The sequence below is a fragment of the Salminus brasiliensis genome, chromosome 16 (genome assembly GCF_030463535.1).
Source record: "Salminus brasiliensis chromosome 16, fSalBra1.hap2, whole genome shotgun sequence".
Lineage (NCBI taxonomy): Eukaryota > Metazoa > Chordata > Actinopteri > Characiformes > Bryconidae > Salminus > Salminus brasiliensis.
The window spans coordinates 3,522,831-3,535,779 of record NC_132893.1 but is presented as its reverse complement, the minus strand read 5'-3'; the positions used below and the strand labels follow the sequence as shown (position 1 = coordinate 3,535,779).

The 12,949-nt window shown below is 43.1% G+C and overlaps 1 protein-coding gene across 2 annotated transcripts in view; it reads left to right on the top strand.

The window, feature by feature from the left end:
• Nucleotides 1-10,507: 10,507 nt before the first annotated feature.
• dscama (Down syndrome cell adhesion molecule a) overlaps nt 10,508-12,949 on the top strand; it is a 117,627-nt gene continuing 115,185 nt past the window's right edge. For both annotated transcript variants that reach the window (XM_072658712.1, XM_072658713.1), the window contains exon 1: nt 10,508-11,262. In XM_072658712.1, coding sequence (XP_072514813.1) covers nt 11,220-11,262 — 43 coding nt within the window. In that variant the 5' untranslated portion in view covers nt 10,508-11,219. The remainder of the gene's footprint in view (nt 11,263-12,949) is intronic.

Genomic DNA, 12,949 nt, shown 5'->3' with positions numbered 1-12,949 from the left:
AAGATGAATTTCAATGTGTGAATGTCTTTTTCTAAAACTGCTTTGGCCTTCAGCTGGCGGCTGTGGTGCAGGGGGGACGTGTTGCTTGAAGAAGAAAAAAAAACTGCCCCTGTGGATGGAGCGGCTGGTCAATACGGCGGATCAATGTATGGATTCTCCACAGTGGCTCATCAAGCCTGTTCTACCCAATCAGCTGCTCACTGTTTTTTTCCTGAGGGGAGCATTTAATTTAGTCCTGGTGATGTGAGTTAGCCACTTTATTACCTTTACTGTAACACAGAGCCACTGGCGGAACGAAATCCAGCATTTGTGGAAAGGTATGAGGGCAAAAATGAAAATGTAAATGTGTAATTTTTGGGTCAGGAAAATGCCAGTGCAAAACACAGTGACATTTAGAAGTGCCTGGTGTGTCTGTAATACGGTATTTTAGGCCTTTCCTAGGGCCACTAAACATCTTTGGGTAAACACGGCATCTCCATTTTTCATTCCGTTTCTTTTACTGCAAGTAACAGAGTCTTTGCTGACAGTCAGTATGTAGGTTTTGGGGCAATGACTGTACAAAACATGGACGCCATGGTTTTATTCCCCTCCATTCAAGCCAAAACTACCCCCCCGGATTCCCAGTTTGTCCAGTAAGTGGATGCTCCAACAGTAAAAGTGCAGCTCATGTCAGTTCCTCTACAACTATGACCAGTAAGGACGCCATGCAGGTCCCGCAGACGAGCGGGCTCTTCCAGCCAAGGCAGTCAATCACTTCATTCCTAAGTGTAGCCCCGCCTTTTTACAATAGAGCAGAGTGAGGGGCTAAAAATTGATTTCCAGGGGGAAATAAAAAATACGCCAATATTAGCTCAGGAAAACTAACAGCTGGAATTTGGAGACACTGGAGATGGAAAGACCTTAGAGGCCTAAATCAGAAAACATGTTCACATAGTTTTCAAGTTTTTCGAAGCCTAATCCTAACCCTAACCCTTCTAACCCTAACCTTAACCCTAACCCTAACACAAAACCATAACCATAACCATAACCTTAACCCTAACCCTAACCCTCTAACCCTTCTAACCCTAACCCTAACCCTAACCCTCTAACCCTTCTAACCCTAACCCTAACCCTTCTAACCCTAACCCTAACCCTCTAACCCTAACCCTAACCTAACCCTAACCCTCTAACCCTCCTAACCCTAACCTAACCCTAACCCTCTAACCCTTCTAACCATAACCTTAACCTTAACCCTAACCCTAACCCTAACCCTCTAACCCTTCTAACCCTTCTAACCCTAACCCTAACCTAACCCTAACCCTAACCTAACCCTAACCCTTCTAACCCTAACCTAACCCTAACCCTAACCCTCTAACCCTTCTAACCCTTCTAACCCTAACCCTAACCCTCTAACCCTTCTAACCCTAACCCTAACCCTAAAACCCTTCTAACCCTAACCCTAACCCTCTAACCCTTCTAACCCTAACCCTAACCCTAACCTAACCCTCTAACCCTTCTAACCCTTCTAACCCTAACCCTAACCCTCTAACCCTTCTAACCCTAACCCTAACCCTAACCTAACCCTCTAACCCTTCTAACCCTAACCCTCTAACCCTTCTAACCCTAACCCTAGCCCTTCTAACCCTTCTAACCCTAACCTAACCCTAACCCTAACCCTCTAACCCTTCTAACCCTAACCCTAACCTAACCCTAACCCTAACCCTCTAACCCTTCTAACCCTAACCCTAACCCTAACCTAACCCTCTAACCCTTCTAACCCTAACCCTAACCCTAACCTAACCCTCTAACCCTTCTAACCCTTCTAACCCTAACCCTAGCCCTTCTAACCCTAACCCTAACCCTCTAACCCTTCTAACCCTAACCCTAGCCCTTCTAACCCTAACCCTAACCTAACCCTAACCCTAACCCTCTAACCCTTCTAACCCTAACCCTAACCTAACCCTTCTAACCCTAACCTTAACCCTAACCCTAAACTAACCATAATTTCACTGAACCACACTGGACTGATACATAACATGCATAACATTTACACTATGATTATTTGCACAGCTGTACAGATGTTCATTTTCTGTAAATGTTTATATAATTACATATAGTTTATATTATTATATTTGTACATAAAATCTTTATTACTTATTATTCTTTTTTTAGTTATTGTTTATTTTTCTGTTTATGTACATTAGCTTGCTAAAGACTTTGTAGTAAACACAGCATCTTCATTTATTGAGTTAACTCGACAGAGCTAGAGTCTTCGCTAGCATGTTTGTTGGGGATTATTGTGTTAGCTGGCACATTAGCTTGAGCTAGAGTCTAGAGTTCTTAGCTGGAGTCGTACGTTTCTTTTAAAAACCTGTTCATGTAGTTTTTGATAGTTTAAGATCCTGTCAAACACTTGACAATGTAAGGCTCACTTTTTTACTCGTGTGGTTCAGAAAGAAAGGCCATTTCTAACTCTCTTTTCCCTGCCCGGGTCAGTGTACAGTACAGGCTTTCGTAAGAGCTTCAAACAGCCAGTGGCTGCAGCGCCCCTTTACACCGGTTCGGCCGTTGCTGATCCGCGGATATGGAAGTGCTTGTTGCAGCAGAATGCAGATAGCTGAGGGACCTCCGTGAGCGTAGTGACCATTCATAACTGCAAAGACAATCAACCACGTAGACAGAAACAGAAAGTAGCTGAAAATACACAAATCCTGAAAGACTGGTGGATTTCCGACCAGCGGCCACCTCATATATTAGCAAGCGCCTTGGTAACCAATAGAAAAGAGTCTCTCTCGCTCTTCCTTTCTCTTCCCTCTCTCTCTCTCTCTCTCTCTCTCTCCCCCCAGTGAGAAGCCCCTGTGTGCTGTGCTGTAATTAGCCGCTCGGTTTGGCCTGTCCCGCAGGCGGGAGGCTCACTCTGAGGGAGTTAACGGTGGAAGACATGTCCGAGGGCGACGCCTCTCTCAGTGTCTGTCCGCCCCCTATGCTAACGCACCAACGAGCCACTAGGATATATTTGCTCCCTGATGGCAACCGATGCAGCCCCTGCTGGCACTGCCTTTGTAGCAGCTCCACTGCCGTAAGGCTCCCAGGACGGTGCAGTGTTGAGCAGTGAGTGTTGAGTGTTATTCGGACTGTTCCACTAGTCAGTGGAATCTCTATCTTATCTTGGATCATCTTGGTATCACTGTCCATCCTATCTTGCGTGATCTTGCTACACAGTGTGTTTAAGGTCTACCCACAAACTACATCTTCATGATGTTTAGGCCAGGAGGCGTGTGGAACGTCAAGGCCATTCCAGGTGCTGACGTTCAGTCTTCCTCCCCGCCACCACCACTTAGCTCCCACCCAGTTGCCCAGGGGGTTAGCTAGGCCCCTGCCGTCCACAGCAGGATCTGCAAGGGTTCATCTAGCTTCTCTGTTCTGTAGCATACGTAAAATGCTGTGTTTCCTTCTTACGACTCTTCCTCGAAGATTAGGTGCTTGAAGGGAGGGACATCTAGTTCCAACATGCATGGCACAGATACATCAGCCCATTCATGTCCAGAAGACAAGCCAAAGGATTCCTCAGAGGTGCAGCACTGCTGGCAGCTTTAGGCAAGTTCTTGCATAGCGCAGCCCATAGTGTGCTGAACATGGGAATCTTCCAGGACTTCTTCTGAAGCCAAGCCTTGGTGTCCTGTTGGAGGGTCCAACGATGCCAAAGCTTTTACAAACAAGTGGCATTTGTGCTGAATGTGGAGAAAGCACTTTGTTCTATTAGTTGTGGTAAGATATTTAAATTGGTCTTCTTTGATTGCTTTATTGCAAATAAGTACATTCCTGCTGGAACACGCCCCCTTAAGTTGGACTGTGTTGCAAGACATTCAGCAGCATGGCTTCAGAGTTTATTAGGGAAAATGGTCAAATTGGGAATGACACCACATTATCTGCTGTAGTTAAAGGCAGCTGAACCAACCAAATTACCAAAGAACCAACGGTCCATGGATGTCCAGAAACGGTCAGCTAACTGAGGCTCAAATCACACCTGTTTAGAGGATACAGCCTCATATCTGAGAGCACAGTGTCGAGTGAATGGCCTTAAGAGTGTTTTCCACTGTTTCATCTGGCTCATCCAGGTTTGCTTGCTTTCCCTTTTAATCAAGCTTTGCACGTCGCTAAATTTCTTCACCGTTCATGTCCAGAAGACAAGCCAAGGGATTCCTCAGAGGTGCAGCACTACTGGCAGCTTTAGGCAAGTTCTTGCATAGCGCAGCCCATAGCTTGCATATGTGTGCTGAACATGGGAATCTTCCAGGACTTCTTCTGAAGCAAAGCCTGGCCTGCATGTCGCTAAATTTCTTCACCCATCTGTTTTCACCAAACAGTGAGCTCCCACACATTTCGGTGCCCAGATTCCAGAATTGCAGCAATTCGTTAGCTTCTCTTCTCCATAGCTTTCTGTAGTCTGTAGAAGGAGAGCTCTGAATTCCTGCTGAATTAGTTTGTACAGTCAGTCGTACAACAGCTCCTTCCTATTTTCGGGCTTTAGCAGCATTCACAACGCTAGTGCTGCTACTTTGGCCTGTCTTTTGCCACTTGGTGGGCATCACATAAATTCAACTACTTTAAGCCTGATTTGCAATGGAATCATTTCGGTTTGGAACTGTAGCCATTAACGTAATTAAAATTCTAAAAATTCAGATTTACATGCATGCATTCACAGCCCTGTTTCCTCTACATCCCTCGATAACCCAAAAATATATGTCATAGCATGAGCAGATCACTCATGGTACACATAAATGACAAAACCGTAGGGAGTAAGGAGGAGTAAGGAGGTAATGCGGTGTGTTGCTTTTGGTGAATGGTGTAATGGTAGCACTCTGGAGGCGGTGGGGGGAGCGAGGGATGGTAGCATAGCATGGCGGAACCGGTGGCTGAAGACAACAGGCAGGAAGAGGGCTGGAGCGGTGCTGATAACCAGAAAGGCGCGCCATTACTGTCTCCATCAGCCTCCGTCTAGCACACAGTCAACGGGGATAATGCCTTCGATCCGTCCGCTTAAAATGAGAAAGTCTCCAAATCGCTGGGCCGCCTTGGAGGTGATTTATTTCCCCAAACAGCAAAACAAAAGGTGGTGGGGTACAGGAGACCTTGGAGGAGCGAAAGGGGAGCGCTGTGTTAGTCATGCTTTCTGTGGCTAGCTCTAATGATGTGTTGTATTTTTGGCTGGGTGGCCACAGGCGGCGAACAATGACAGCTCCTGTAGTCGACAACATGTGCACGTCTGTGGTGGATGCTAAACCAATCAGACAGTGCCAGCAAAGACAGGACAGGTGCAGTTTGTCTGCAAAGCACTCAACACAGAATCCAGTGCAGAAGAGCTGAGGAGATACATGGCTAATGCCAGACAATCTGAATGTCTGAATGTCTCCACATATATATGTGTGTGTGTGTGTGTGTGTGTGTGTGTGTGTGGAATTATAGAGTGACCATATAGAGGGCTCCTATATGGTCAATGGAGCTGATATAATGGACAGTGAGTGTAGAAACAAGGAGGTGGTTTTAATGTTATGGCTAATCATGTTTTTGCATAGAGTGTAATTCTATATATATATATATATATATATATATACACACACACACACTGATCAGCCATAACATTAACACTCTTCTACATTTCTACACTCTTGTCCATTTCACTGCATACTGCATACTTTATGCTCAGCCTCCTTTCACCCTGTTTGTTCTTCAATGGTCAGGACCCCGCAGGACTGACCACCACAGAGCAGACTGTAGTATTTGGGTGGTGGGTCAGCATTCTCAGCACTGCAGCGACCCTGACTGACATGGTGGTGGGGTGTGTAGTAGTCGTAGTGTATGTACGTAGTGTATGCGCTGGTACGATTGGCTCAGACACTGAGCAGCGCTGCTGCTGGAGTGCTTAAACACCTCAGTGTTTCTGCTGGACTGAGAATAGTCCACCAGTCAGATATATCCAGGCAACAGCGTCCTGTGGGCTAGAGGATGACCAGCACAAACAAATTAGCTTCCGTCTCTGACCGTACATCCTAGTCAGGTAGGGGTGTCTAATAGAGTGGACAGTGCCAGTGTCACTGCAGAGCTGAGGATGCTGACCCACCACCCAAATACTACAGTCTGCTCTGCGGTGGTCAGTCCTGCGGGGTCCTGACCATTGAAGAACAGGCCGAAAGGAGGCTAATAACAAAGTATGCAGAGAAGCAGATGGATACAGTGTGGAATTATAGAGGGCTTCTATATGGTCAGTGGAGCTGATATGCTGGACAGTGAGTGTAGAAACAAGGAGGTGGTTTTAATGTTATGGCTGATCATGTTTTTGCATAGAGTGTAATTCTATATAGCATCATAAAGCACTGCAATACTGTTACAAACCAAAGAGGGGAACCTTTTTTACACCATACAAAACCATGTTCTCGATTACACCGAAGAACCCCTTAACCATTTAACTGCACTTTACGTTCCTGGAAAAGGGTTCTTTTTTAAATGGTTCCTCAGTGTAGTCAAAAGGTTCCACTATTTACGAGCCAAGGAACTCATTTGAAGTACTTCTGTAGAACATTTTGGCCTCGAGTTGGCCTCAAGAACAACTTGGTTCTATATAGCACCAAAAAGGGTTCCACTATTGTTATGAGCCAAGGAACTCATTTGAAGTACTTCTGTAGAACATTTTGGCCTCGAGTTGGCCTCAAGAACAATTTGGTTCTATATAGCACCAAAAAGGGTTCCACTATTGTTATGAGCCAAGGAACCCTTTTTTAGTACTACATAGAACTCTTTTTGTTTATAGGCTAGCTAAATGATTCTTCAGTGGGATAGTAAAAGTTGGTTCTACATGATTCTACATAGCACCAAAAAAGGTTCCACTATTGTTACAAGGCAAGGAACCCATTTTCAGTACTTTAAAGAACCCTTTTGCCTACAGTCTAGTTAAATAGTTCTTGAGTGGAACAGAAATATTGGTTATATATGGTTCTATATAGCACCAAAAAGGGTTCCACTATTGCAACCCTTTTCAGTACTAAGGGGGAACTGTTTTTGTGCAGTGCAGTTAAACGGTTCTTGAGTGAAATAAAAATACAGGTTCCATATGGTTCTATATAGCACTAAAAAGGGTTCCACTATTGTTATGAGCCAAGGAACCAATTTTACATACTATATAGAACATTTTGCCTCACATCTAGCTAAACAGTTCTTTAGTGTAAATGAACAGAATGGTTCTACATAGCACCAAAAAGGGTTCCACTATTATTATGAGCCAAGGAACCCTTTTTTAGTACTACATAGAACCCTTTTTGTTTATAGGCTAGTTAAACGATTCTTCAGTGGGATACTAAAAGTTGGTTCTACATGATTCTATATAGCACCAAAAAGGTTCCACTATTGTTACAAGCCAAGGAACCCATTTTCAGTACTTTAAAGAACCTTTTTTCCTAGTCTAGTTAAATAGTTCTTTAGTGAAACAGGAATATTGGTTATATACGGTTCTATGTAACACCACAAAAAAACAACCCTTTTCAGTAGTATCTAGAACTCTTATTGTTTATAGTCTAGTTAAACGGTTCTTCAGTGAAATAGAAAAAATGGTTCTATATGGTTCCGTATAGCACCTAAAAGAGTTCCACTATTGTCATGAGTCAAACAACCCTTTTTAAGCACAGTATAGAACTCTTATTCTTCAGAGGCTGGTTAAACGGTTCTTCATTGGAATAGAAAATGTTGGTTCTATATGGTTCTATATAGCACTAAAAAGGGTTCCACTATCATTATCAGAGTCAGGGGACCCTTTTTATTACTATATATTAATATACAGTTATATATAAATGCTATACCTGCTCTTGCTTTAGAGTAAGGAGTAGGAGGGAGGATGTGCCCTCACTGTGGGCACTGTGGGCACGGTGGGCACTGTGGGCACCTGGTAGACCTAATGCAGCGTAATGAGCATCATAAGGAGAGCTGTACTCGCTCCAGTCACTTGACCGTGGTGCTCGACACCCTTCGTACCGAATTTAAAGGCCTGTACTGAGTAAAACAACAACACGTGCCATACTGCTGCGTTTCTGCCATGTATTAATGTTGTGTGTTTACTGGCCGGCGCAGCACTTGAACAAATCCCAAACTAATGAGCTCCTAAATGGGTTTGGACAGTCGGCACTTAGATCTTAAACAGGGGTTAATATGGAACATTTTTAACTTTCTGAAAGCACAATGAGCTGCTTAATGGCCCCCGCTGCACTGGAGACCTGCGCGCAGATTTGTCAAGGTCAATTAATGAACACAACTTAAGGCCCCATGTAAATGCTCACACCCCCTCGGGGCTCATGAATTATACAGCAAACACGCCAAAGCACATCGTGTGATATCTTCCAATTAAGACCATGCGAGCAGGCCGTCTGATGGCACTGACGCATGCCTGTATTCTCTGCCCGGATCAGCTCGGGAATGGAAATTGTAGGATGTTTTAAACGGCATGGAAGTGTAATGGGGACGGATATTACAAGCTATCATGTGACTGCTTGACGACTAGGCCACTCCACTATGCCTGTGATTAAAGAATCACTATGAACTGATATTAAAACATAAAAATAAAGTCAAATATTAATATATATATATACAATTGTAATATTTCAACATCAACATTAAGGGTTTTGGGCCTCTTTTTGCACTAGATTCATAATGATCTTATTCACAATCATCCCAGCCTAAGATTATATATAATTATGAAGTTATTTTAACATATTAATAAAGAAAAGTAATTGTACATGAACAAATTCATTGTTTATCTATGATATTGACCCTACTGGCTTTAAGTGGAGGAACGTATCTCCATCCACAGCATTCAAAATGAGTGCAGAGCAATAAGGTAGTCCCAGGTGAGTTCACCATGTCTTGCCCTAAGATGAAAAAAAATATAGCTGTTAACAGTTTGAGGACAGTGCTGCATGTTAGCGCTACACTGGGATTTCGATGCCCCATGGAAACCAGTTTCCAGCGAGAAATAAACACACTTGTGAATAAACACACTTTAGAAGCACTAAAAGATCAACGTGATGTTTAAAAACCTAAACCGTGATTTTCATTTTTTTGGTGGACATGACTATTACTTTATTACACTGGAAAAGAAACGGACATACTGTGACTGTCACTACAAATGTGAAGTTACAGTAGAAAGAAAACAATGGAAGTCAATGGAAAGAGATTTACTGGGGGATTTGGAGCATTTCTGTTGGTCCACTTATCATGAGATTATGATGCAATGTAAAGAACCTTGTTATTAATTATTGAACATTGTTATTAATTAAGTAATCTGTTCATTTCTGAGTAAAACTGTGTACAATTGCTTTTTTTAGTTCAGCATCCAAAGTTAATATGTGTAGATAACATTTACATTACAATCTGTGAATATTTGCTATTTACTTACTTACTTACTGTCATTTGTGAAATCTCATTATATAATTATAATTATAATTCATTTAAATTGTGAGTTTGTTTTTTAAGTAAATACATTTTTTAATAATTTTTAATTTTTTTGTTTATTTATAGTTATGTGTAATCTTTGAAGTTCAGGTTTAAACGTAGACATTTATGATTACTACTTGTTAAAAAGAGGCAAACATTTGCCTTTAGTTACATTTTATTTTTAAAATTTATGAGGTATCAGTTTGTCCAAAAATAAGCAAAACATAAGAAAACTGTAAATTAAAAAGTAATATTTACCAGAAATTTGACAAAATGTCGTAGTATTTTGTGGCATTTGGTAATTATGTATGTGAAGTGTCAGACTGTTACAAAAATGAAAAAAGTCTTGATGAAAAGTTTATACTTGTAGTTAATTTTAGAAATATGTGAATATTTCCTATTTTGTTAAATGTTACAAAACCTTTACAGTTATCCTAAACTCAAATAATAATAATAATAAACTCAATTCTAATAAACCTATTTACAATAAATTGCTGTAAGGTATCTGCAGACTGTTCAAAAAATAAATAAACAAACTGTTTAGTCCCACAAAATCTACAAATTGGCTTTAAATAAAAAAAATAATAACCAGCAAAAAAACGTATTTACATAGAAATTGGTAAAACTGATACAAAAATGAGTGATTTTAATTCCTAAAAAACGAAATTCTAAATATATACAATAAAGTAAACCATTATCAAAAATAAAGCATGTGTGATTTTTAATGGAACCGAACGTTAAAGAAATCATGGAGATAAACACATCTGTATTTGGTTTTAGAAGCGCGAGATTCACCAAAACAGCTGCAACGTCATCTGTTACAAACCTGAAAAGGGGAAAAGTGAGGAAAAACGCTCGCGCTGGACTATTCCTTTAAGGCAAGGATGGAGAGGAGCAGCCGCAGAGAGAGAGAGAGAGAGAGAGAGAGAGAGAGGTGTGTGTTGGGGTGGGTGGGGTGGAGGTTGTGGTGGTGATGGTGATGGTGGTGGTGGGGGGGAGGGAGGGGGAGGGGGGGGTACTCCGCCATGCTCAGAGCTGAGGGGCTGGAGGGAGCAGTGTGATCGGTGCAGCAGAGGGGAAGATGCTGGTTGCGCGCCGCACGCGGCTGAACGCAGGCAGGTAATGAAGAAGAGGGACTCGGCGCGCGCAGCAAACGACCACCACCGCTCCACCTCTGCACCTCATGCACTGTTGCATCTCGGTCCATTTTTTTTTTTCTTTTTCTCTTTTCGTCATTTTGCACTTTTTTTTTTCCTCCATCCTGTTTTTGTTTTTGCTGGGAAAAGAAGAAAAAGTTGTAACGTGGCCGGCGCGCGCTGCACGGATTAATTAGCTTGGTTAATTGGGCTCGTGTGTTGTTGGGGTGCATTTTTTTTCCCTTCCTTTTTTAAATTCAGCACTTTGCCTTTTTTGTGCATGCCACGGAGGCACGTGAAGTGCTGCAGCTGCGCGAGGAGGCTTCGTCGTGCTGAAGAGCGAGCGCGAGAGCGAAAGACAGAGAGAGAGAGAGAGAGAGAGAGGGAGAGAGAGAGAGAGAGAGAGAGAGGGAGAGAGAGAGAGGGAGAGAGAGAAGCAGATTGCTACACATGCGCGTGCTGCTGTAACCTCGTAAACCGAAGACGCTGAAAAAAAAAAAGCTGCAGAGAAAAACTTTAAGGAAGAAAAAGGAAAGAACGAGAAACGAGCAGAAAAATAACTAAAAAGTGCACGAGGGTGGAAAAGAGGACGGAAATCTTGGCTGGGGGGATTGAAAGGAGCGGGGCATGAGGATATTGGCCATCATCTTTTTCCAGTGCATCTTGAATGGTGAGTTGTTGTTTTTTTATTTGGCTTGCTTGTTTACTCATTTGTTTGTTTGTTTATTATTTTTCTTGCTCTGTTGACGTGGCCTAAACTTACCTCGAGCCTTCACGCAAACCGTGCACTGCTGTGCACTGTTAATCCGGTGAATGAATGAATGAATGCATGGATGGATGGATGGATGTTGGGCTATAGAGCGGCTGCTCGTGCTGCATGCAGTGCACGCGAGCAACACGAGCAGCTCTGAGCACCCTGAGCACGTCCGTAAAGGTGAATTGCATTTAACTTTGCACGAGCTGAGCCGTGCGCTGTATGCGTGCGTTTTTGTCTTCCTCCTTATTCTATCCTCCTGTTTCTTGTCGTTCAGTCAGTCGCCTATTCACTCATGCAAACCACAATGCAGCATCAGGCTGTGTGTGTGTGTGTGTGACAGAATGAGTGTGTAGAGGTGTAAAATGGTAAAATGGTCAAATGCAAAGGCAGCCCCCCCCCTTATTATTTTTTTTTTTACACCATCACCCCCCCCCCCCTCACATTCTGCACTTAAGCCGAATCAGACTGAACCAGAGTTGAATGGAGTGTCCTGCAATTCTGCATGATTATGCAAATATGTGCAATAGCTTTTGTGGCTGTTAAATCTTAAACAACTCGTTGGCATTTCACTCAAAACCTTTAAATGAAGGTTGTAGCAATGTCCAAACACCCCCAGCCCCCCTTGCCCCATCCTCCGCCCCCCTCCCTTCACTTTTGGCCTCCTAGAATTAGCAAATGCATGGAAATTCTGGATTGAATTTAGGTGCATTTATTGACTTTTGAGGTTTTTATTCTGGGGGGTGGGTTAAGAAAATGCACCAAATAAAAACCTGAGTGGAGGAAAATAACAACCGCTGGAGGGAAAAAAAAAAGAAGCTGTTTCTGTTATTATGGCGTCACATGCGCCATGTTGCAAATGGAAACACTGTAGCACTGAAGGGGGTGAAAATCCTGAAAATCCCCAGAATCCCAAATATCCCAAACCCCGTTACATTGCTATTGTCTTTTTTTTTATTTTTTTTACCAAAACCAAAATCTTGTTGCTTATTGGCCATGTCCAAATCCGAACCCCCGAATCCCGAATCCGAATGACCTCCAAGTGCTTTCACGCGAAGGCTCGACAACAGGCGAACTGTGGATTTAAAATGGAGAGACGTTGAGAGAGGGGTGCCTGGTTGCTGGGCTAAATCAAGAAGGGTGTGTATGGTGGTGGGGGGGTGGGTGGGGGGGTGGTGTTGTTGGTGGGGTAGAGAAAGGGGTGGTGTGTAAAGAGGGGGGGTGGATTCAGGGAGAAAATGGGGGCATTTAGGAGATTTTTTCATACGGGGGACGGATGTAGGACTAGGTTAAAACCCTGAACGTGGAGACGGGAGCGGTGATGGCGATGCATCAAGTGAAGATGACAGAAAAAAACCATTTTGTGTCGAGGCTCAAGTGGCGGACGAAAGCACCGCTTGTTTTTTTAGCACAAAGGATGACGGACACGTGCGGGGAAGCGTCTTCGCAGCCGCCTTCAGTCGGGTTCATTTGTAATAGTCGAATTTCATCTTTTCCCCATTTCCCATTTTCACAAAATCAGGTCTACGGAAGGTTGGCAGTTGCAAGGGAATGGCGAGAGCTGCACCCATTGATTATCATTTTAGGGACATTTCAACACAAG